The 25,730-nt window shown below is 43.9% G+C and overlaps 1 protein-coding gene across 2 annotated transcripts; it reads left to right on the plus strand.

Moving 5' to 3' along the window:
• The first annotated feature begins 1,125 nt into the window (after positions 1-1,125).
• On the plus strand, positions 1,126-24,053 carry PHF6 (PHD finger protein 6). Of its 2 annotated transcripts, XM_053274067.1 has the most exons (11): positions 1,126-1,291; positions 12,637-12,820; positions 14,182-14,283; positions 15,108-15,241; positions 15,449-15,492; positions 18,340-18,497; positions 18,645-18,788; positions 19,621-19,725; positions 20,676-20,809; positions 21,744-21,873; positions 22,190-24,053. In XM_053274067.1, exons 2-10 carry the CDS (start codon positions 12,683-12,685, stop codon positions 21,871-21,873), a joined length of 1,089 nt encoding a protein of 362 aa, XP_053130042.1. In that variant the 5' UTR covers positions 1,126-1,291; positions 12,637-12,682; the 3' UTR covers positions 22,190-24,053. The 2 variants fall into 2 exon arrangements, with proteins under 2 accessions (XP_053130042.1, XP_053130041.1); XM_053274066.1 differs by lacking the exon at positions 1,126-1,291 and adding an exon at positions 1,565-1,724 and having other exon boundaries at positions 21,744-24,053.
• Positions 24,054-25,730: the final 1,677 nt, after the last annotated feature.

Below are 25,730 nucleotides of genomic sequence, written 5' to 3' on the forward strand. Positions count from 1 at the left end.
GCCTCCTCTTTTCTCTTGGTGTTTCTTGCAAGCTTTGCAAGAAGTGAGTATGGGTTCACTTTTAAACAAGTACAGGATTGCATTGTTAATCTTGCTCTCTGCGCAGTACTTTAAAACTTTGTTTCTCGGTACCAGAGCGTCTCAACCTTGGGTCCTCAGATGTTGGACTACAACTCCCATCATCCATTGCAGTTTGGAATGATGGGATCTGTAGTCCAACATCTGGGGATCCAAGGGTGAGAAGAACGTGGTGTGAACCCTTTGGCTTGCTTTTTTCTTCACTGAACCTGAGATGTTAATGTAACATCTGCAGAGGAGCTATTGTTATCTTTATATCGTTATATCTCAAAATCCAATTTATTTTCTTTGGTGTTCTGGTAAACCAGTTTAAATTATTCATAGCACCCTTAAAGGGGCTTCTTGCTGTGTTATAGGGAGGGAGACATCAAATAAAATTTAACTGTTAAAAAAAGGAGTAGTTTCCCTATCAGACTCCATTAGGCTTCCTTTTCATTAAATGCATTTAGAAATGGTCACAATAATTAAAAAACAAAAGATAAACGCAGGTACCACAACAAAAAAGAGGGAAACAGAATAGCTACATTTTAAGGGGGGGGAAGTATAATAGCGCCAGTACTTTAATATGAAATTAATTCAAAATAAACACTAAACCGGAGGTGGGGGGGGAGAAACACTTGAAGCCCTCTGCGCACGCGTTATCCTCCGGCCTCTTTTCAAACCACTCGCCCAGTTTCCGTTCTCTTATATGCGCGTGCGCAAAATTCCCTGGCCTCCGAGGCGCAGCCGTCGCGCAGCCGTGATTCCGTCTTTTCCCTCCCCTCCCGCGCTGCATCCCTTTCCACGCACGCGCAAAAGGGGCTACCCGCTTTCCCAACCGCCGCCCGCGCGCCTGAATCCAATCGTCACGTTGGGTTTCTTGGCGCATGCGCGCTGAGGGGAAAGAAGCTTGCCCCTCTCTCGCCCTCGCTGTCTCTCTCTCAATCTGTTCGTCTGTTCTCGGTTTACGGCTTATCGCAGCTGCTTAGCCGGCGCCGCCGAAGGCGTGACGTAAGGACGCCGGCGCCGCGGTCCACGCACGCTACGCGCCTACGTGTTTGCGTCAGCTCCGCGGCGCAGAGTCTTTCCCCGCTGCCCCTCCGAATGAAAGGGAAGATCCCAGAGAGCCAGTGAGTGTCTTGGAAGCCGGCGGCAGCTCTGCTCCTGATCTGAGGGGTTCGCCCCTTTCTTCCTTGTTCTCCGCTAGCTAGCCGTTCCGTCGCCTTCCGGCCTGGTGAGTCCGCCCCCTAATCGCCGCCGCCCCCCCCGGGACCTGGTTGCCATGGAAACCCGTTCTCCTTCTCTCCCCCTCCCCTCAAGACCCCCAACCTGCTGAGGCCAGTGACCCCGGGTGGCGGGACGGGAGAGAGGTTCAGGCACCCACATGCTGCAAGGAGCCTGTACACCGCCCACTCCTCCTCCTGGCTTGGAGGGGGTGGGGGGGTCCCCCCTCCTCCTGGCTTGGAGGGGGTGGGGGGTGATCTTGTGTGACCCCTAGCTAGAAAGTGAGGGAGCACACCTCCATCCTAGTTGCATATTTATTCTTTTTAATTTTTTCAATTGTGAGCCCTTCTGGGACTTTTTGTTGGGGATTTTCTTCCTTCTTTGAAGCGATATAAACCATTTTTATATCAAAGAAGGTTGATGCTTTTATGTTTAAAAAAAGAGTAGGTAAAGGAGCCTCTATATTAGCTGTTCTGATTTTACTCTTGTGTTCTGTCTTCTTAAAGGTTTACTTGTTTGTCCCACATATATTCGAGAACATGGACAACGAATGGCATAAATAACATTAGATGACTGACAAGTAAAGTTTTGTAACACAATGTTGTTACTATTACTGGGATTAATAAATTGGCCCACCTGGAAGGAGTGCAGACAGCAGGAACAATTCCCATATTTAAAGTGTCCTTTTGGATTCATAGTATCCATTTCTAATTTACTACCCTTACTTGCATCCTTTTTCTATGTAAGTTGATTTGAAAAGTCTTGTGGGAGAGCAGCAAATACATTCTATATGCTGTAGCCAGTGCTGCACCTCAGCACTGCATTGTGCAGATCCTGGCAATGCATCAGACTTGGCTTTTTGTCACCTGATGTTTGGAGATACAAGCCAGTACATACAGTTTCTTGGGAGCAAGCCACGTTGAGCTTGGTGGGACTTAATATTTTTTGAGTAAGCATCAGTCTTAATAACAATAAGGCTGTGCTCTTAGGTGTGTGGGATATGTGCATGCACAGTGTAAGTCTGAAGGATGAAGAAAGGAGGGAAGTAAGTCCCAATGAGTTAAAGAGACCTTGTTGCCTGATTAGTGTGCTTAGGATTGCTACAACAGGACTGTAGGATCTGAGTTGCGGTGTAATACTGTGTGTGCTTTCTTGGAAGTAAGTGCCGGTTAGTTCAGTGAGGCTTACTCCTTTGGTAAGTGTGCATTGGACTGAAGCCTGCATTTGGGGGGTGGGGCATGTGTGTCATTAAAATTGAGGTTTGTGTGTGTTAATGTCCTGTTAATGTGTGTTAATAGTGGAGAGCACTTATATCGCACACTTGCAAAGGCTCAGCCCTTTAAGGTAGGTCACTGCTGCTAGCCCCATGTGGTACAACTAAGGCTGAAGGAATGAGCTTGTTTCAGGATGCTTAAAGAGGTAATTGTGAAGTTGGGGGTTCAGATATTGGGGTCTTGGCTTCGCTGCCACTGCTGTCTCTGAAACTGAAAGGATCCAGTCTCCTAATCTTTTGCCCTGTTATCCCATCCTAGGAACATAAGAAGCTGCTTTCTTCCGAGTCAGACAGTATTGTCTACCCAGACTGGCAGCGGCTTCTCCAAGGTTGCAGACCTCCTCTTCTGCTCTTCCCAGAGTGGCCCCATCCCCTAAGGGGACTGTCTTACAGTACTTACTCATGTAGTCTCCCATTCAAATGCAACCAAGGCTGACTCTGCTTAACAAAGGGGACAATTCATGTTTGCTACCAGGAGATGATGGTCACATTAAGTGGGGAAGTGCTTGACTAACAAGCAGAAGATTGCTGATTCGAATCCCTGCTGGTATGTTTCCCACACTATGGGAAACACCTATATCAGGCAGCAGCAATATAGGAAGATGCTTAAAGACATCATCTCACACTGCATGGGAAGAGGCGAGGCAATGGTAAACTCCTCCTGTATTCTACCAAAGAAACCACAGGGCTCTGTGGGTGCCAGGAGTCGAAATTGACTTGACAGCACACTTTACTTTACCATGGGATGAGCTCTCGTAGCTTCATTAATAGTCTCATATTGGGGGTTGCATTTCATTTGTGAAGGAGTAGGTCAAGAGCTTTGGGAGACTGTGTTGCTGTAGTGACATTTTAACCTTGGGCATCTGGTTCCCGAAATTATGTTCTGGAGCAGAGGTGTTCAGCAGAAACAAATGTGACTTTGTCCACTTGAGGAGAGATGGTGAGCCTGCTCTGCTGTCCTTTGGATTCAGCATTGTTTTCTCAATGGTAGTGCTGTTTTTTGGAGGAGGGGAAAACATGGAAGATGGCTTAGGTCTTGTGGACACTGGTGGCTTCACTAAGCAGCATGGAAGGTACCCACATGGTATGATACTTGTGTTCTTAAAGGTCTCTAGAGGCTTCATCTAGTCATATCTGGCTTGGTTTCACTGCCATGGGAACTTCTAGAGGAAAATAGAGACAGTGAGTCTTCCTGGGCAGACCCTAGAACAGTGGTTCCCCACCTAGGTTCCTCCAGATGTTGCTGAACTACAACTCCCAGCACCCCTAGCCATAATAAATGGTACCTGGGGATGCTGGGAGTTGTAGTTCAGCAACATCTGGAGGAACCCAGGTGGGGAATTACTGCCCTGGAAAGCTATATATCTGCAAGCAAGGAAAGCAACAGTGGGGATGACAAACGACTGTAGAGGAAATTGGGCAGACTCACTTTAGCCACCTGTTTTATTTCTGCTCACAGTTCTCAGTGCTGGTTTTTACTTTGGGACCTGGGTACCTAAAAGCGGAGGTAACTGCTTTTGCCTGTGTGTGCCTCAATGCGTACATCTGAGGCCCTGTTTTGGGTGCCATTTCTCTCAGAGGTGAAGTGGCCATCCCTTAGGAGTAAGGCCTTTTCAGTGGTAGCCCCACCATTCCAGAATTCCTTTCCTTTCATAGGTCTGTCTGACCCCCACTTTGTACTCCTTCAGGTACCAAGCTAAGACTTGCCTCTTCTGGAAACTTTTTGTTGATGCTGATATTAGCAGCTTGGATCATGGTTGTTCTGTCTCTTGTATATGAAGTGTGTTGCTGCTGCTGTTATGCCTTTGTTTTAAATGTTCTTTATTTTTATTGTAAGCAGTTTTGCATTGCTGATGCAAAAAAAAGATAAGGGATATAAAACTTTAAAATGGATAGCTGGGCCTTTAGTAATATATTATTTTTAGGTTACTAAAGCATGTACTTCTGTCACTTGGGTCCAATCTTGTGACTCAATTTCCTCAACAAGGGATGTATGTTCTCCAAGGGTTCTCCCCCACTCCTCGTTCATCACCTAAAGCTGGCTTTTGCCAGTTATCAATCATCTTTATTATGGTCCAAGACCAACATAAGGTAGTGCATGATTAAAACAAATTATGAAACCATAAAACTATGTTTTAAATTTCTACACTAATGCTATAGAGTTATAATATAATACTAAAAGGCTGCTACCCTTAAAAGAGAGAGTAGCTATAAAATTATTAAAATTCTAAGCATATAAAAAAGTGGAATATATAAAATGCAAAAAACAGTGGCTAAAATAGAATATATAAAAAAACCATATAACTGAAAACATTAAACATATAAACAGCAGTACTTGTGAAATAGCGGAAATATAAATGAATGTAAAAAGGGCAAAAAAGGAGTACATGTTCTATCTCCTTACTGTCACAGGGACAAAGTCTCACCGCAATTGGCGTCTTTCTGAATTTGCCTTCCAGTACTTCAGAGGGAAGGGCATGACAACGGGCGAGGGTAAAAGCCCTTCTGTGGCTGGGGATTTCTAGCTGTGACAGGTACGCGGCGGGGAAGGCAGAATTTCTGAGCCTTTCCAGGGACAGGAAGGATGGAGCCCTGCCTAGGTCAGCCTGGCGCTCAGTGTCCATTATCCTCTTTTTGATGACTTTTTCACCTGGTCATGGCCCACAGCAAGCACGAAAGGGACATTTGCTAGCTTTTCTCCCCATAGTTTGGGGAGACATGTGTTTGCTTTGATACACAGCACTGAGGATTTATTGTGTATTGGGGGTTGCAGTTAATGCTAGCAATATGTTGTCAAGGTTAGCCCTTGGTAAGTATCCCCCAAGAGTGCCTCTAAGCACACCCTTGCTGTTTGAAGCTAGTGTGCTTAGTTAATGGTTTGGAATTAGAAAAGGGCACGAAAGAGGCAGATGCCCAAATACATTTGCTGAAGCCATTAGGGGTGCTCCACTTACAACTAGCACCTTGTGCCTGAACGACAACAGGGAACAACTGTAGTTGCTGAGTACCAGTGTGCTGTGCTCTTGGTTGATTGCCACGACTGTCTGTACACACACAGAGTGACAAGTGGGGAAAGCGCAGGTGCCGTCTGGATTGCTCTGGGTTTGTTTGTTTTAAGGCATTAGCTGTTGCAATGCCATAACTTGTAATCTGTCAACTCATCCAGTCACTTCATCCCAAACACTTCAGAGACACTTTGTACATGGCATGTCTAGGTGTACAGGTAAATGCAATCTGGTTAGTGGTGGCTTTTTTATTTTGAGAAGGGGAGAGTAGATCCTATTCAGCTCAGCATAGCATCTCTCCAGTGGGACAGGGGACCACCACCCAGTTCCTTCTGCCATGGAAAACTTTTCTGAAAAGTGGTGTCTGGGTATTTTTATTCACATAGACATCAGTAGATGAGAGTGGCAGGTACATTTCTTGTGTAACCAAGATTAGAGGGCTGTGGCAGCACCGTTTCCAATCTTCCAGTTTTAGCATTTTGAGATTGGGCTGGAAGCCTGTTTATGTTAAACAATACCCTGACTTTACTGCTTTGGATCAGGCAAACCCTCCCCCCCCCCCCCGCCTTTTGTATATGCTTGTATATGCATGATTCAGCCAAAGAAGAGTGACTATATAGAGGCAACAATTTGTGCTGCTGATACCGGCCTCTTTCAGAAATGGGTTCTTGTTAGATGCTTGGTTTGAGATCTCACAAATACTTTTGCCATTGGCAGAGTTATTTGCTCTGCATTTGAGAGCCAAGCTTAAACATTTCTAATTTAAAATCGTTTGCTTCAGAAATAATGTTCATTTTGTACAGTTTGAATGTAAAAACACTTCCTGGCATGCCTGTTGAACAAAGAAGCCAACTTGTGCGTATGTATGTGCTGGACTTCTTTGCAGTCTCAAGGTCTCTTGCAAATCTAACAATTCCCAAACACTTTTTCTAATTATACCCTGAATCATTTAGAGTATAGAGATGAAACCCACTAAAATGTTTGGCCTTTTAAAAAAAAGTTCCATGAAGCCTGATTCTTTTAGAGAAAGGATGGCATGCTGGGGCTTGACTCCAGCAGCTAAATGGAGCATGACGACAAGCTCTTGAATTTCCCTCCTTACCCTTGGCTTAGGTGACATCACTGCTAGTTTCCCTCCTTCGGTGCGGAATAAAATCTGTTGCTTGAGCCTCTTAGAGCCGCCTCTTTTTCTCAGGCTTTAGGAATCGGCCATTTAGAAAAGTCCAGTGGGGCCACAAGCAGGGTTTAAGACACAATAGGCATTCATGGGGGAAACGGTCACATATTTATCTTTGTTTGCACCAAGAATGCCATACGATGGGGAAATAAAAGGCTGGAATATTATTACCAAGGGACTCCTATTCTGTGTTTATGGCTTGCTTTAACCAGTTTCATTCTGCTAAAAATACAATGGTGGTGGTCAAACCCTGATAAGGAAATCTTTAGAATATACATTGGTGACAGCTTAAGGTCCTGATCCTATCTGTATGCATGCTATACTTGATTCTTCCTGGTAGTCCTGCAAGTGATGTTGGGATTTTGGGCTTGCATTGAATCTCCCTGGAATTCATTCATATGCATCTGAGTAAAGATTGCTGCTGGCTAAGATCTTGCATTGTGATAGTTCTGTGTTTCTGGGAGATAACTGGTTTCTGTTATGCTTTACATGGTGGCACACTACTTTTATTAGCCTGAAACTTGTTGAAGTCATTTCCAGTCCAAGAATGCATATTTAGGTTTGTAGTGTTTGTGGGTTTTTTGGTTTTTTTTTAAGTTTAGTTGTTGGCTTAAATATTTGGCCAGTTAAAAAGCACTTGTATTTTTGTTTTTCTTTTCAAAGGTAAACTTCCAGTTTGTGTTGCTTTTTCGGGAAATCTTCAAATAAACCTGGGTGTTCACGAAAAAGATAATCAGCAAATGAAGCAGTAGTCTGGAATACTTGCAATGATGAATTCACTAGCAAATGCCCATCATGATGACATGATGGTATGTGTAAAGGCAGGGCTTATGTGCTCCAAGGTGGACCTTCAGGATGCAGTTTCCTGCAGGAACCTGGCCAGCAAAGGCTGAGCTGCCCACTGCCGACTGGGGCGGGCGGGCGGAGAGCGGGTTTTGCCTCCTTTGTAACTAGTGCGCTCTGGGTTCCTATCCCCAATAGGAGTGGATGGCACCCATTCTTTTTTATAGGGGAAAGTAAAGACATTCACTGTTGGGAGTAGGGCCTAACTCTTCTTCCTGCTTCCCATGACCCCTGCTATTTAGAATCCCGTCTGCTTCTGTCAACATTGCCCTAGCTTTGGTGCTGCCGCTTGGTCACACTACAGTGTGACAGCATGTTCAGAAAATTTGGTCAAGCATTTGTTCTACTTTAAGGATTCTACTTGACTTATGTAAGTAGTTCAATTTATGTTGAAAAGAAAAGCATATTGGCCATAGATTCCGACTTTGGTTTGGGATGTAATGCCTTTCTGGAGCGATCTAGTACATCCTTCTTCCCCCACCCCCCCGCACCCACTTTTGAAATTAAGTATGGTTGTTAACCAAATGGATTACTCGGTCTTTTCTGTATTGGTTTATATTCATTACATATTTATTTATTGATTTGATTTGATTTCTATACCTCCCTTTCAAACACGGCTCAGGGCAGTTGATGATCATGTCACCATAATGCTAGTGACATGAAATCATATCAAGAATAATGCTTGGTTAGAAAAGTCTCTTGTGTTTGGTTTGCTGGAAATTCCTTTCCTCCCAGCATAATGGCACATTTTATTAAGCGGAGACAGTAAGGGAATACATATCAGATGAACTGTGATTGACAGTAGTACATTGGTTTCTGGAATGAGTTCTAGATCTTGTGTTACAATGGCTCTCTATAATCCATGCTTTTGAACAACATATTTATTAAGTGTTAAAATGCCTACCATTACTAGATTCAGTACATAAACTAAAAAAGATGACAGTTTCTGCCCACAAGCTCAGCATCTATTAATACCAATTTCAAAAGTTAACTATCTGATTCCAGTATGTTTCATCTTCAATAATGTACAAAAAGGTTCCTGGTGCATGTCGAGCTGCTTCCAGATCTTGATACTTGGGAGATTAAAGTCCCAAGAAAACAGAATCCTAAATAAAGAACCCAACTTAGCAGCAGTGCTATTGGTTTCCTTAAAAATGCCCTAGGAATAATATCTGAAGACAAGTGTTTTATTTCCTTTCTTGCCTCATCTTGCAGCACTTCCATTTCCCAAAGAGTGAGCGTATCCTTTTGGGATTCCCCCACTGATACAAATCCTCTGACGAGTTGAATTCTCTCATTATTACATCAAGAAAAGTGTGCACAAATCTACTTCTTACGTTGTTACAAATCAAAAGTAGTAAGAGGAACTTTTTTTTTTGCAGGTCTGGGGAAAAACCCCAGGTATAGTGTCACCCAGTCACCACAAATTGGATATGAAGGCCTAGGCACTGAATTTTCTTTTTCTTGCGGAACTGTGGCAGTATTAAGTTTCACATTTATAAATTTTTTCCAGCCACCCACTCCAAAGCGCCTAAGGTACTTTGCTGGATGCAGATGTGCCCACACGTACACACAACCAGATTTTCATTTGGTGTAAAGTTCTCCCATCTGAAGATAGTCTGTTGAGACCCTCCTTGGGGTTCCCTTTCCTGCTAAGATCGGGTGGACAGGAAGCAGGGGCCAGGCCTTCTCTGCTGTGGCACCCTGTGTCTGGAATGCCCTCTTGCCCATCATGCCTAGTGCTGGCACCTAAGTCCTTTCAGTGCCAACCATTCATCCAGGTTTTAAAAATTCAGATTGTGGTAATATTTTCAGAAAAACGGTAGCTTTTCTTTATTAAAATTCAGTTTGGAGTTAATGTTCCACTGCTGAAGTGTGTGTCTTTCAGGCAGCTAAAGTATGTATCTTAAGCATTTATATTTTCTGTAAGCTGCGTCAGACACTTCTGGGGAGGCAGGGTATACATCTATAAAACTATGTTAGGAAAGCTTCATCTATATTTTTCAAGGAATTCCAGGGTGATCAGTGTAGAGCCACATACCCAGCCTTCCCTGGCAGATAATTGTGGGGTGAGTGTTACTTGTGTCGTTAGTTCTGCCTTCTGGCATAGAGGTCTGTAACGGTTGGTTTATCATGTTTTTATACTACCCAATATGTACATCTCTAGGCAGTGTACAAAATTAATACAATATAAAAAGTAAAAAAACAGATTAAAATTCCACACAACACAATAAAAACAAATTAAAACTAGTTCCCATTAAAAGCCTGTGAGAACAGGTGCATCTTGAGGGTCTTCCTGAAAACAAGCAGAGAAGGAGATGCTCTTATCTCAGGGAGCATATTCCAAAGCAGGGTCCCCTCTTAACAGAGATTCCCAGATGTTGCTGACTACAACTCCCGGAATCCCCAAGCAAAAGCCATTGCAGCTGAGGATACTGGGAGTTGTAGTCAGCATCATCTGGGAATCCCTGTTAGAGGGAGCACTGTTCCAAAGCTCCGGGGCAGCCTTGGAGAGAGCCCGGTCCTGAATCGCCACCAAACAAGCCAGCGGCAACTGTTACTGGACCTCTTCAGAAGATCATAGTAGGCTGTATGGTTCATGACAAATAAGATGCTCTCTTAAATACCCTGGGCCCAAGCCGTTAAGGACGTTATAGGTAATAACCAGCGCTCTGTATTTCACCCGGGAACATATCTGCAGCCAGTGCAGTTCTTTTAAAATCAATGTTATATAGTCCTTTCGGGTTGTCTCAGAGACCAATCTGGCTGACACGTTCAATACTAATTGTACTTTCTGGACCACGTACAAAGGCAGCCCCACATAGAGTGCATTACAGTAGTCAAGCTTGGAGGTTACGAGCATATGAAACTGAAAGGGAGAGGTGCTGCATGTCGTCATGTTGACCTGTGTGGTACACAAGCTTGTGATATTGCAGCTGTGCTTGTGCTTTCTGTGACAGTGGCAGGCATGCCACTGCATATGAAACATGGCATGCCACTGCTGGTCACCTGGGGGCCTCTGACATGCTCCTGACAGGTATTTGTCAAGAGACCAAAAGAACATAAATGGCAAATTAATGGGTGCACGGTTGAGCAGGTTAAGACCTATAAGTACCTGGGTCTCACTTTCCATGCAAAAGGTTTGTGGGGTCCACAGTGTGAATACGCAGCAGCAAGTGTGCAGAGGAGTGCATCTGCTGAACTCAAATTCTTCCACGCTAATGGGGGACATTACATTCTTGCAGCAGTTAGGCTGTATCAGGCTAAAATACTGGCACAAATGTTGTACGGGGTTCAGATTTGTCCCACCTGTAATTTTAAGTCCTTAGCAGTGGTGCAATCTGGATTTCTTTATGCCATTTTTTCAAGTCCCCAGATGCATATCGAATGCTATCTTGCATTTAGAAACAGGGTTGACAATTGTTGAGGCACAGGTGTGGCTTTGTACATTTAACTACTGGCTTAAATTATATGCCTGCCCCCAGGGACTTGGCCCCCTGGTTCTGAAAGAGGAGTTTCACTCATCCTGGTGCAAGAGCTTCTATGACAATTTGGGCAGATATGGCTTCTCACCACTATTGGCTTTGGGTCATGATGCTGCCAAAGCAATGATTAAATAGCATGTGGCAGATATGGAGAAGCACTTGGATTTAAGTCTAGTTATCACCACTAGCCCTTTAGGTGGTTTTTCAAACTACCCTCAGCCAGCTGCATACCTCACCCATTTGACCACCTTAAACCAGAGGAGAGCCTTTTCGCTGGTGTGGTTTAATGCCTTGCCTTCTGCCGTTTTGGATGGCAGATTCAAGGGGATACCACTAAGGAACCGGTTATGTCCATGTGGTTCAGGTGACATTGAGTCTGTCTTACATGTTCTTTTACACTGTGCCTATTATAGGGGCATTCATACTATCGGGATCAAACCATTTTAAAAAAAAAAAGGCCTGGTCAATCAGAAGAGTATTACATCTCCTATCTTTTGGAGGATCAACATGCAGTTGTCACAGTGGGGACAGCAAGATTCTGTGCAGCAGCCTGTAAACTGAGGCGGGAACAACTTAGTTGTAACTGAGATTTTTGCATAACCTGATGTGGTGTTATCAAATTTTACTGTTTTGATTTTGTTTTGTTTTTTATGCTGATTTATATTTTGGTGTGTATGATTACTGGTCATTGACCGTTTTAAATTATTACTTACTAACATACTTCCGACTTATTTAAGAAGGAGTAGGGCATCTGTTTGATCCCAAATAGCAGCTTGTCAGATAAACTGCTCCATCTGAAAGTTCATATATTTTTGGTGTTGCATGGAGACCCGGTTGGCAGCGTGGGTTGCCATTCATAAGCAATTCATACTTGGGCACTCTTTAAAATTCTATATCTTAAGTTGTTACTGGAAAAATTGGGCGCCATTGGGTTTTCTGCTAGGGGTGTGCATGGAATGTGCATGGGCCACTTCTGGTATTATGCTGACCGGGGCGGCAAGAGAGTATACAGCTGCCCCACACCAGCAGTTTTTGAAGCCGCGCCAGAGGGGGAAGTGTGGTGGGGAAGGTAAGGACACCCTCCCCACAGTTTAGAGGAGCCCCTGTGTTCAAATGCCAGTTTCCGAACTGGTTTGGTGTTCCAGGAATAGAACACTGAACTGGTTCGTGCACGTCACTATTTTCTGCTGTGCCTTCTGGTTCTATGTATCCTTGTTGGTGGTTTCTGACATGAATGGAAAAAGCAAGGTGTGGGAGGATAACATTGCACTGAGTTGTCCTCGGAAGCTCCAAAGTAGGGGTGGCCTCTCTCTTTATCATCTGCTTCTTAGCCTTAATTTCCTCCCCCCGCAACTTCCTTCCTTTTGGGGCTCTGTTTTGGGGTTTCTGTCATAGGGAGAGGGCCGCTCCTTGGGCAGTATGCAGATTGATTTGCTTGAACTTAGTCAGACATGCCACCTTCAACCCTCTGGCGCTCTGACTCTTGGAAGAGGACTTGGGTAAGGGATGCGAAATGGCCTTGGAAGCCTAGAGAGCCTGTTGCTATTGTTTGTGCCTTTCTGCCCCCTGCAGCATTGGCGAAGATTGAAGTGGCGACCTTTTGAGCTACTTTGAAGTCATGTCGGGCTCCGTCGGACAGAAGAAGGGGCCCGGGAGACAGCGCAAGTGCGGCTTCTGTAGGTCTAATAAAGATAACGAATGTGGGCAGCTGCTGCTGTCTGAAAACCAGAAGGTGGCAGCACATCACAAATGTATGGTAAGTGCCCCAAGGAAGAGAGAGGCTGCTGCTGGCTTACACGGTGGAATATTTAAGGGGATAATAGTGGCAGTAGTAATACAGTGTTAGTAGAAGTAATAGGGTGGGAGACACTTGCAAGGGGGATTTGGCAGACAGGAGAAGGTGCTTGGTTCTTTCTCTTTACAAAAGATTCCCCCACTCAGGTTCAGGGCTCCAAGACTGGAAGTAAGCCAGTGAGGAAACAGCTAGCAGAGTGGGTGGGTTGGGGTTGCTGGGGGAAAGGAGCTGTTGCATGAAGAGCTAAGTACCCCCTTTGCAACACTTACCTGTTTGTTTTTGCCACATGGCTCTGTGGTCACCAGGAGTCGACACCGACTCGAGGGCACATCTTTACTTTACTTTTTACTTAGGAACTTAGGAAGCTGCCATATACCTTGTCAAACCATTGCTCCATCTAGCTCAGTATTGTCTATTAATAATAATAATATTAATATTAATATTAATATTAATATTAATTTTGCATTTATATCCCGCTCTTCCTCCAAGGAGCCCAGAGCAGTGTACTACATACTTGAGTTTCTCTTTCACAACAACCCTGTGAAGTAGCCTAGGCTGAGAGAGAAGTGACTGGCCCAGAGTCACCCAGCTAGTCTCATGGCTGAATGGGGATTTGAACTCAGGTCTCCCCGGTCCTGGTCCAGCACTCTAACCACTACACAACGCTGGCTACCCAGACTGGCAGCAGCTTCTCCAAGGTTGCAGGCCGGAGTCTCTCTCAACCCTATCTTGGAGATGCTGCCAGGGAGGGAACTTGAGACCTTCTACATACAACAAGCAGGCAGGTGCTCTTCCCAGAGCAGCTCCATCCCCTGAGGGGAATATCTTATAGTTCCCAGCTTCCCAATTCAAATGCTTCCCAAATATTCAAGGAATGCAACAATAACATTTTTTTTAATATCCCACAATTACCTATAACAAGTATTGGACTCAAAACCAGACTCTGAGTAGTCAATATCATTTCCATAGAGCATCAGAAAAAAGAGTTGGGCAGAGCTAAAAAGTTGGTTGTCAGCTCAAAGAACCAAGCCACAGGCGCTCCTCTTACCTGGGCAGGCCTGTGGAGCACATGCCAAGATGACATCTAGTTCTATCCTAAGACTGCAATCCTGTGCAGGCATACTGAGAAATCAGCCATTTTGAACATATGGGCCTTCCTTCTGACTTAAACATATGCATAGGATTGGGCTCTGCTTTAACTCTCTGCATTTTAATTACTGTTCTACATTAAGAACACTCTAATTTAGAAATCTGAGACTTGCTTCAATTTCAAAAGATTGTCAATTTCAAAAGTCTTGTTTTGATCTTGTGTGGTTTCTCAGCTTTTCTCTTCTGCCTTGGTGTCGTCACACTCCGATAATGAGAGTCTTGGCGGCTTTTCCATTGAAGATGTACAGAAGGAAATAAAAAGAGGTACCAAGCTGGTAAGTTGGTATTTCCAGGTTGTAAGTAACGCACCAAGTAGGGTAGCATCCTGCCACAGTGTTGTGGTTGTACCTGAGTGGTGGTCGTTGTATCTCATCCTGAGGATTCTGCTTCTGGCATAGAAAATAGATGTCTTAACTTACTGCCAGCCAACAGGATGCTGGGCTAGATGGGCTTCCTTGGGCCTGATCCAGCAGGGCTATTCTTATGTTCTTAAGGTGAGGCCATCCCACTGTGGAAGAAGCAGATTTTTGCCAGAGCCAGTTGCTGGGGGGCAGTGGCAAGGAAGATGAGAGCGAGACCAATGGGGGTGAGTGGGATGGGGAGGCTTAAAAAAGCTGAAGGATGTGGGGGCCCCCCACCCATGGTGCAGTTGTAAGCAAGACAACTTCATAGAAGTTCGAGTGGAAAACCTGGCTGCTCAAGCAAAAGGATTGTGAACACTACAAAGCATGGGCAGTAACACATCCTCTCATGGGTTGCAATATAAAACCCTAATTATTTACTGATTTTTCTTAACTTTAATGCACGAAAAATTGATCTGGGCCCCCACTCATTGAGTCATGCTGCTTCCGGGTGGGATATTTGAGTTGTGCACCCCTTCTGTAGACTATAGTCTCCTCTCTTAGGCTCAAGACTTCTGCCGCTGAGATTTTAATTTGAAACTGTGGCTAACTTCTTCCTTCTCCAATTCTGAAAACAGCAATAAAGAGAAGCTTCAGTACAACAGGCTACCTTTCCCACTGTTGGCTCAATTCTCTTGTCTTCTAATTGCCTTTGTCAGTGAGACAAAAGGCTCTAATGGCTTCTCTGTCTTTTCCAGATGTGCTCGTTATGCCATTGTCCAGGGGCAACTATTGGCTGTGATGTAAAAACCTGCCACAAGACATATCACTACTATTGTGCGTTGCATGACAAGGCTCAGATCCGAGAGAAACCCTCCCAAGGCATTTACATGTAACTATTGTTTGTATTTCTGCTTTGCAAAAACAAAACAAAAAAAATCACTCCAAGGGAATTCAGGATGTTGGTTGTTTAAATAGAAATTTCAAATACTAGTTTTTCTTCAGAGCATATGCTGTCACTTTAAATTGTTGCTGATAGACCTGACGAGCTCTTTTTGTTCCCCAGCTGACTTAACTTTTTGCACTGTTCTGTCCCTAGGATATTGTGTCGAAAACACAAGAAAGCACCACACAATTCTGAAGGTAAGATTATTCAGTATTTCTTGCCATTTTAAATTCCTCTTTCATTGGATATGCTTTCCATGCAAGAAAAAGTAGGAGTAGAACAGAATCAGCATGGGGAAACCGTTTTGATTAAGCCCATTCTGCATATTGGCCTATCAGGAGCCCTGCTGGATTGGGCCAAAGGTCCAACTAGTCTGGCATCCTGTTGCCCATGGTGGCCAATGGTAGGGCCCAAAGAGAAGCCCACCAGTAGAATCTGAAGGCAGTAATTGATATTCCTGTGGTTTTCTTGGTGGAATACAGGAAGGGTATACCATTGCCTTCTCCCATGCAGGAAGAGATGATGCCTTCCAGCATCTTCCTATATTTCTGCTGCCCAATACAGGTGTTTTCCCATAGTTTGGGAAACATACCAGCGGGGATTCGAACCGGCAACCTCTGACTTGCTAGTCAAGTCATTTCCCTGCTGCGCCATCTACCAGTCAGTAAATATAGAGCTGGCTGGACCAATAGTCTGACACAGTATAAGGCAACTGCCTATACTACTTCTGCAGGGAGACTCCCAAGAGCAGGCCTGCTCAACTTGGGCCCTCCTGCAGATGTAAAACTCCCATAATCCCTGGCTGTTGGCCACTGTGGATTGAGAGTATGGGAGTTGTAGCCCAGAAACAGCTGGGGGGCCAAAGTTGAGCAAGCCTGCCATAGAGCCATCCTGAAGAACAGCCACTGATCTCTCCTCCTCCATGAATGTGTCTAATCCCTTTTTAAAGCTATCTGACCTGACAACCATTGCACAACTGCTAGCAGTAAATTCTATAGTGTGCTGATGAGAAGAAAACCTGTCTGTCTTGAATCTGCTGCCCATCTAACTCACAGAATGATCTGTGTACTAGTATTATGTGAGGAGAAAAACTCCTTTTCCCTTTTCTCCATGCCATGTATCACTTCATACATTTCTATCATGTTTCTCCTCCTCACTCATGTCCCCACCCCCAAACTACAGTGTAATACTACAGATGTGGTGGCCTAGCTCCATTGTGGGCAAGTACATTGATTTTTGTGTGTGTTCACGCTTAAAAACAACTAGTTGACAGTCATCGCGAAGTAGTTGGAAACTGATTGCAGACAGGATGAGGTTTCTGGCATAAATGGGATGGTGACAGATCAGAAATTTGGGGTGGAAACTTTTCCACTTCTAAAAATGCATTGTTTCATAAAATTCCTTGGTAATGAATAGTTGCCAGTGCAATGTAAGGCAAGCGTGGCAATTTCCAAGTTGTAATTAATGCTTTTCAAGTGATTATCCTTTGAAAGTGTGTGAAACAGTACATATGTGTTTTATTAAGCATTCCAATAAAATAACTTATTCCCACATTAAGCTTTGAATTTGTTACAATGGTTTAAATATTATACTGAAAGTGTCTTTATTGATTCCCCACCCCAAATCAAATATGTCAGTTCAGCTACATGAAAAACTTGGGAGATATAGTGTGGGAAATTAATATGGTGGGTTTTTAAAAACTAAATATATAGGTTTATATATACAATGCCAAATTACATTGTATCAAGAAAAGTTGCATAGTTTTTCTCAGTTTTCTGAGAAAAAAAGACACATGAGAAAAATTGCTTGAAAAACATTTTCCAGAAAATGTTCCATTACACAATTTCCTAGAAAACCTGCATCTCTGTGACAGATGACTGCTTGCAATATATTCTAGCATATGGCTCAAGATAGCCTAAATGCACTCACATGATTTAGCCTATATACAGATGCAGAACCACTTTCTCCCTTCAAACCTACCAAACCTAAGTGCCATGGTTTTGATAATATCTCTCTGAGCAGACCATGCTGTGACCCTCCAGGGAAATGGTAAACTGCATCCTTTGGTCTTTTCTCAAAAGACTTATTATCAAGTCAGAACAGAATAACAATCTGTTCAGCACTTAGTACATTGAACAACAAGATAAGCCAACCCAAGTGGGTTTGAGTAGCCCTTTAACAACAAAACTGTTTGTTTAAAGGAAAATTGAGTGGCATAAGAAGATCAATGGTTTGTCGAAGTCATTAAGTAGAAAATAGTCATACAAATTAGCCTTATGGCCTGTGTAACCAAATGGCGTGCTCGGATTCTTGTTAACCATGATCTGAATGCAGGAAAAGCCTTTCAACAATCCATTTTTAACCATTAAGAGTTATCATGAAGTTGCATCATTTTCATACGCACTTCAGAGAGTATTTCAGCAGGGATTTGTTCATATCTGGAACCAAATTCCTACCTTCTAAGGAAGGAGCCAAATGCAGTGTGTTAACTGTGTACACTGCTTGGAGACATCTATATCAGGTGGTATAAAAATATGATAAATAAAACAAAATGGATTTCATGTGTGTTGAGAACTGGGATCCCTAAGGAAGCGTTTGAATTTTCAGAAGACTTGGTTTAAGTTTTTCCACCAAGATCCCCTGTCTCGCTCCTTGTTCTGGAAATGTGCAACTTTTGCTGAAGTGTAAAGTGCGAAGTGAGCATGGGAAATGTTAGCACTTACAGCCTTTCCCCCTCCTCCCCCCCACTCCTGTCTTGTGACAGGAAGTCAGTGTATACAACATTATTGTTTGGACCTGGCTCATTTTGGCCTCAGCATGTTGCAGCACTGGAAGGAGGTGGAGTGAGGAACCTCTGGGTCTTATAGCCTAAGTTTTTCAATGCTTCAGAGTGTAAAGCCCATAGAATTGCCTGTCAGTGTGTTTCAATGGGTCTCTTTCTCTAGTATTGTAAGGATACTAATATTTTTGTATGCCTTAAGAGGTTGCGCAGAACTGTTACAGCTCTTGCTGTTTCTTCAGTTTTATGGCTTTTCTTCTGGCAGACTTAGAAGAAGGTCTTAATGAACACGAGTTGGAACCGTCCCCCCCTAAAAAGAGGGGGCGCAAAGGAAGGCCCAGAAAAATGAATCTCAAAGGGCAGCCAGAAGACGCGCGATCGACATCTTCACATGGCACAGACGACATAGAAAGCAGTTCTTATGTAAGCAATTCGTATGCTTGAGAACAAATATGCACAGCTCACTTTTTTAAAAAAGTAACATTTTAAAGTCAGCTTGTCTAGCTGTCTTCTGTTGCAACTGTATTTGTTGTTCTGGCATATTATTTTAGAAAAGTGTTTTTCTTTCAGAGAGACAGATCACCTCACAGAAGCAGTCCCAATGATACAAAACCTAAATGTGGATTCTGTCATGCAGGTGAAGAAGAAAATGAAGCTAGAGGGAAGCTTCATATATTCAATGCCAAAAAGGCAGCTGCACATTACAAGTGCATGGTGAGCATTGTGCTTTGTCCCAGCTCTCTGGCCATGCTTGGGAGTTGAGCCAGTGGGCATGCCCCGCGCCACTGTTCCCCCTTGATATGAGCATTGTGAGTGGTGCCTCCCAGCTTCTGTGCTGAACTCCACGTTGACCACGGAGTGGCTGTCCATCATACCACCCAGGCTGTCTTGCCTTACACAAGGGTGTCAGGCTGCAGGGCAAGAGGAATCAGCCAGGGCATCCCATCCTCCACGATCACTGCTTGGTAAAATAACATAAGAGTTCTCCTGGATTAGATATGACAGCAGGCTCGTACTGGCCCACCGGGCAACAGGGCATATTCCCGGTGCGCCACATCCCACCCCTGCACCCCGACTCCCACCCTTAATTACCCATGCTGCTCAAAACCCGGCACCCTCCCCACATACATTCCACCACCCTCTCAGTGCTTCCAGCCCTACATGGCGGTGGGTGTTCCCTGGAACAGGGATTCCCAGCTGCTAACTACTATAATCTCCAGCCAAATGCCGTTGCAACTGAGAGTGATGAGAGTGGTAGTCAACATCTGGGAATGCCTGTTACAGGGAGCACTGCCGGGGGGCGCATCCTGCACAGAGGCTTGCCAGGTGCCCCAAGCAGGACATGGAGGCAAGAAAGAGTCATTGCTCCCCCGAAGTTGGGATTCAGCAGCCTACTGCTCCTGAATATGGAGGTTTGCCGCATGACCAACAGTTCTCTCTTGGAGGACCACCACCACCTGCTTGCAGGCTGCCTCTCTTTGAAGGTGGGCCTGGCCCCGGTTTCCCATATTCCTAATGCTTTGTACTGCACTTTCTTCCTTCATAGTTGTTCTCTTCTGGCACTGTACAACTGACAACCACGTCAAGGGCAGAGTTTGGTGACTTTGACATTAAAACTGTGCTTCAGGAAATCAAACGAGGGAAAAGAATGGTATGTTCTTCTGGTCTGGATCTGAATGAGTGGACTCCTTGATTGCAATCCCCCCCCCCCACCTTTCCCCCAGAGAGCTGAGGGTGGCTTCTGTGGCTTCCTTTCCCCCCCGTCTGCTTGCAGCATCCCCATGAGTAGGTTCTGCTGAGAGATGGTGACTGGCCCAAGTTCACCCCCTGCAGCTGATCAGGGATTTATGCCCCCCCTGATCAACACTCCAGCCATCTTCAACTCTGGACCCTCACCCACATTTTGGCTCTGGCCAGACTTGCACGGACCTTAACTGCTTTTACTAGCCTGGCTTCCCCACCAAGGGAACTCCTGGAAATGGTGGTTCTATGAGGGTGCTGATAGAAATATTCCTGAATGCATCTAACACTTGCCCTGTATCCCAAGCGGGGGACCTGTTGCATTCAGTTCACTACTCCAGAGACAGCTGCTGCTACGAATATTTATATCCTCCCTGTCCCCAAAGAGCTCACAACCTTAAAAAAAGCCTCCTCAGCTTCTCACTTCAGGAACATAGGAAGCTGCCTTCAGACCACTGGCCCTTCAAGCTCAATATTGCCTACGCTGACTGGCAGTGGCTCTCCCAGGTTCCAGGCCGGAGTCTCTCCCAGCCCTACCCGGAGATGCTGCCAAGGTTGGAACCTGTGGCCTTTGGCATGCAGCTGCTCTCCCTCTGAGCTATGGTCCCACCCCCTCAGGGGAATCTCTTGCTGTGCTCACATGTAGTCTCCCATCCCAAAGAGATGATTCATGCTTGCTGCCACAAGCCCAGCTCTCCTTTCCTCCTGTTTTGCAGTTATTCAGTCGTTCTCCAGGCAACCACTTGCCACCCTTCAGGGAAGAACCGCGGCGCTGGGGGAATACCAAATTAAATGTTAAGTGGCAAGAGGCGGATTAACGGCTCAGCTTTGCTCACTGTCTTCTCTCTCTCCCCACAACAGAAGTGTACACTCTGTAGTCAGTCTGGTGCTACGATTGGATGTGAAATTAAAGCTTGTATCAAGACTTACCATTACCACTGTGGAGTACAAGACAAAGCAAAATACATTGAGAATATGTCACGAGGGATTTACAAGTAAGTGCGCTCTCTTTCTTTTTTAGCCCCAGCAGCTCAAATTTTAGACTTCCAGGCACTTGCTGACTTCACTGGAGGCTGAAATGGTATTGGATCGGTGCTGGGTTTTTGCATTGGGCAGGGCTTGGGTCCTATGCCAGGGATTAGCACTTGCTCCAGATAATATAAAGCCAGGGCTTGTTCCACTGAAGAGCGTAGGCTTCTTTGGCAGTGTTGGCTTGACACAGGACACAAGAAGGACCGTGCGGAGTGGCTTTTGGAGATCTACGCAGGCTGGGCATTTCAGCGACTGCTGCCAAAGTTAAGAGCCTTTTAATATATTAAATGGACTTGTGAATCCTCCTCCCTGCAAGCCATCCAGTTTTTTCAGAAGGCTGCAACTGATTATTATGATCATGGAAAACCATTCCAAATAATTTCGTGGCACGTTCTCCTTTGAAATGCCACTTTTTAGATAAAAAGGAGTGTCATAGTGAACCAACACCATTCTTAATAAAAATTAGGTTTTTTTAAAAAGAGTTGTTTTAATTGCTGCTAGATATTTATTGCCTCTCGGCATCATTTTTCTAACTATTGTACCATGGAATGCATAAAGAATACTTCCTTGCACCTTTTTTTGTAACTGCACATACTGTCCCTCTGTACAGAACAAACATATTGCCGTGATACATTGTACTTTGCAATTGTATATTTGGTTTTTAAACTAGTAATTAGTTGAGCCACCCAAAATGAGCTGGAACTGAGGTGTGATCTGAATGTGGTTTTACTATACAAAAGATCCAACCAGGGCTGGATTAGACCAGGTTTGGCCAACCAGCATTCCCCAAGGCCATTCTGCTCTCCTCCTGGAAGTCCCTTGTCTGCCTTGACTGGGCTGAATGCAGATTCTCCTAATGTGGGGTTTGCATGTTTTGTGGCTTTGTGTTGTCTGTAGGCTTTACTGTAAAAACCATAGTGGGAATGATGAACGAGACGAAGAGGACGAAGAACGAGAAAGCAAAAGCCGTGAGAAGTCGGTCGCTGACCATAGCAGAGTTCCGCAGCAGCAGCTCAATGGGAACTAGGTATGGATGCTTTCGCCGGACAGCCCTTTTCCTGGAATGCCGCTGTACAGTTAATTACTTGTTGTTAGTAGTGAGACATTTTAAACTGAGCGTATGCCAATAAGAAGGTTTTTGTTCTGTTTAAACTGGAGTCCTATTGCACAAGAGCTGGGGATGTTTCTCAAAACTAGCAGATCTTGATAACAAAGGCTCCTCACTCTTGCTAATAAACATAGCAGTCCTTTCCAGTCGGGTTAGTATGCTTTTCTCTCTTTTATTCTCTACTATTTTACAATGTACTCTTTCTTTTATTCCCTCCCCATCATCTTTTAAACAGGTTCAAGGGACAGAGTTAAACTGGGAATGAATAAGACATCCATAACTACTAACCTTTTTTAAAAAAAAATATTTTTTTTTTTTGCTTTAAGGTCAGAAAAGGGTTAGTAACTTCTCCTTTTTCCCTTAAACAAAAAACCTGCCCGACTGTTAGAAATGTCATTGAGCTGCCTGAAATGTTCATGTGTGTGAGCCTTCAAGGAGCTGCAGTTTTACATGTCAATATTATGTAGTTAGTTAGTCTGCAGTGTCTGGAGGGGGGGGAAACAAACCCGAAACACTATATAAATGATATGTAACGTGTACAGTGTCAAAGCTGAGGCAGACGTGGAAATGGTAAACTATTTCTGGACTGAATAAAATCCTGAGGTTTTGGAATCTGTTAAGTTTGATGGATTTGTGCACCATGGTAAGGTCTGAAGTTTAATTTGCTCTGCGGACATGCTTGTGGCAACTGCGAGTCTGTAAACTAGTGCGTTTTTGCATTTACCTTCACACACAAACTATGGAGGCAAGCCCAGAGGGAAGCTGTTGAGCCCTCTTTTGCAAAGGCACACAGTAGAGGAAAAAACTCTCCAGCTCCACAGGTGTGCTTCTGAACCTTTTGGGTTATTCCTGCTACAGTTGTTTCTACTGCCTAGCATTCCTTACTGGAGATCTCGAACAGCTGTTGACTCTTGAGCTGTGAACTTCCGGTACTCATGCCAAAGGGCTGTAGTTCACTCACCACCTCCTCCTCCTGACCATCCACTTCTTCTCTTCTCCCTCGCTTTACCAACAACCTGTGGCTAATTGCAACTTAAAACAAAGCCGTCGCTCCTGGAAGCTGCACCCCTCCACCCCCGAACCTCTTAGATTTCAAAGTTACTGCTTAACTCTCACTATGGAATTTAGCCACCTTATTGGGCATCATACCTCAAGTGCTCTGTGCTGCGTGGAACACATCATGTTTTGTCCAAATAAAAAAATAAAATAAATTATATCCCGATCCTGTATGCTGTAAAGAAGGATGAAGAATGAGACTCTGGGTTTTTCTTTGAGTTTTTAAAAAGAGGTCAGTATTTATTTTGAGTCTTGTGACCACTATATGAGTTTGTCTTTTAACTATTGATTCGGGCCTCCTGGCAAATCAGCAAGTCAAATGCTGTTTGAAAATCTACAGAGTGCTCTGTTGGAGCCTAATCAGCTTGAAATTATGTCAAGTCTTAATATCCTCATTACTGTCAAAACCCTGATATTTCTAACTGCTAGTCATTTCTTCCATTGGTCTACTAAAACCAATTATTTTTAAACACAACCCCCCAAAAAAGCATACTAGTGAGCAAACTCACTCTAGATTTTTTTCCTCACTTGAAATTTGAGGCAAAGCAGCAAATGAAAATACTGACAATTTGACAGAAAACCAGAAGGCTCACTAAGCAGTTGATACTGCAAAAACTTTTTCACAATAAGATTGATGTTTCTGAAGCCTTGTGGAATCACATGGCTTGGTGTTTTTATTTTATTTTTAACCTTCTATTGTCTCCTTTTATTTTTGGTAATGCATTTCATTGTTGTCTTGAGGGACTCAACTGTTGTGTATAAGAACTTCAAAGACTCTCAAGTTGGGATCCAATTCGTTGGGTTTGAAAACTTCCTGGAAGAATGCAGTTTTAGTAGAAAAGTTGTGTATAAAAAAAGCTGTTAACTGCTCTTATGCCATTGACCAATTTTTTTTTATTTTGTATTGTAACTTTCAAGATTAAAGGCACAACTTGTACTGAAATAGATTTCTACCAGGGTGTGCGCTCTTTCAAAAGCCTGTGTTGTGTGTTTTTTAAGTTGTGTAATTGTTTCAGAATACAAACATCTGTCTTGGTATATTAGATCAGTGTGTTGTTTTTAATTCCCATCATGTTCAATATGTTGGCTCCTTGTGAGAAGCCCACAAAAGGCCCATCAAGACAAGTAGCCTTTCTCTGTTGTGGTCCCCCCAGCCATTGGTACTCCGGGTATACTTCCTCTGAAGATGGAGGTTCCACATGGCAGTTCACATGGCAATTATGACTGATAGCGGGTGATAAGTCCTTTCCTCCTTCACGAATTTTCCAGTCCCCTCTTTAAAGCTACCTAAGCTAGCTCTAATTTTCATTTAGTTTTGTGGCTGAAACTGATTAGTCAGAGCTCGAAGAAGGCAAGGATCATTTTAGCTCCTGTGAATAAGGGCTTAAATCTTCATCTTTTTAATTTTAACTTTTGCTTTTACTAGCATTCATGCATGAGAGAAGCTTACAACAGCGGAAGCAGCTTCTCATGTACTCAATTTAAAAATAGGAGGATGTTGCAGACACTTTAAGTAGGAAACTCTTTCTGGCTAGTTTGAGCTATGATTTCAACCTGTCATAACTTTCCACCCTGTGCAGTTGATGAGGGCTGAGTTCCCATTTGAGAAGGCTCATTAAGATAACTGACAATTGCATGTTAATCACAGATCTTAGATTCCACCCCCAAATTTACTTGAGTATAAGGAGTGATCCAGAAGTCTCGTTAGTGAGTGGTGCCATCTGTCTCTGCTCTCCTCTTCCTCTTGGAGCAGATTAACTCTGCTATTAGCAAATCATAGGGTCAGAGTGCAAGAAGGGGTTTGGACTTAATAAAGGGGGCAGCGTAGCAGGCAACACACAGTTGTGGGTCCTTCAGTGAGGCCAGATCCATGTGCATCACCACTACTTTGTCTCAAAACACAGTCAGTGCTCAGCAGAGCTATACTCCACACAGACATTTGAGCTGCGTGCTTTCCAGCAGTCCTAAATTCAGTCGTCATGTTTAACTTATCCTCATCCAGAGGAAAGGGCTCTGCACAGACTCACTTGCAATCTAAAATCAGCAACAAAAGAATGGGAGGGTCATGGAAGCAAAATACAATGCTGTCAAGAAAGATACTTCACAACTTTGTGATACAGCATGATCTCAAAAATGCTGCCTTATTGTGTACCACCGCCAAACCACCCAAAATCAATTTACATAGACTGAAGAGGTGGTGACTTTCTAATTTAACTCAGAATTTGCAAAATGAAACTTGGCTACACCAAGACTGTTTGTGTTACGTGCTTGTTGTCATCTCTTGGCAAATATTTTGACTAGATGTGTAATTAGAAGTGCCTCTCTAAATCTGTTCAAAGGGGAATAATGTAGTATGTGTCTTCCACATTGACCAAACTCTAAAGGCACAACATTCCATAGGAAATGCTGCTGTAGCTGCCCAAAGTAACTGCCATGTCCATGATTAAGAGGATTTTAAAATCTGTTTAAGTTGGGATTTGGATTTTGAAAATCTGCCATCTCCTCTTGTCACTCATTTGTCGGTCTAGATCTCAAAGTATCAGTTGCTTTCAATAAACTTAGATTTTTTGAAACAGGAATTATTTAGCAAAACTGCACCTGTTCAGGATCTTCTTGACTAGTGCGAATGAGAAATTATGGCATATCTTTTAAACAACGTTTGGGCAAGCACTCATCACTGTTCAAATGTAAAAAAAATTCCACCAGGCACCTGTTCCCAA

The sequence above is a fragment of the Hemicordylus capensis genome, chromosome 11 (genome assembly GCF_027244095.1).
Source record: "Hemicordylus capensis ecotype Gifberg chromosome 11, rHemCap1.1.pri, whole genome shotgun sequence".
Taxonomy (NCBI): Eukaryota; Metazoa; Chordata; class Lepidosauria; order Squamata; family Cordylidae; genus Hemicordylus; species Hemicordylus capensis.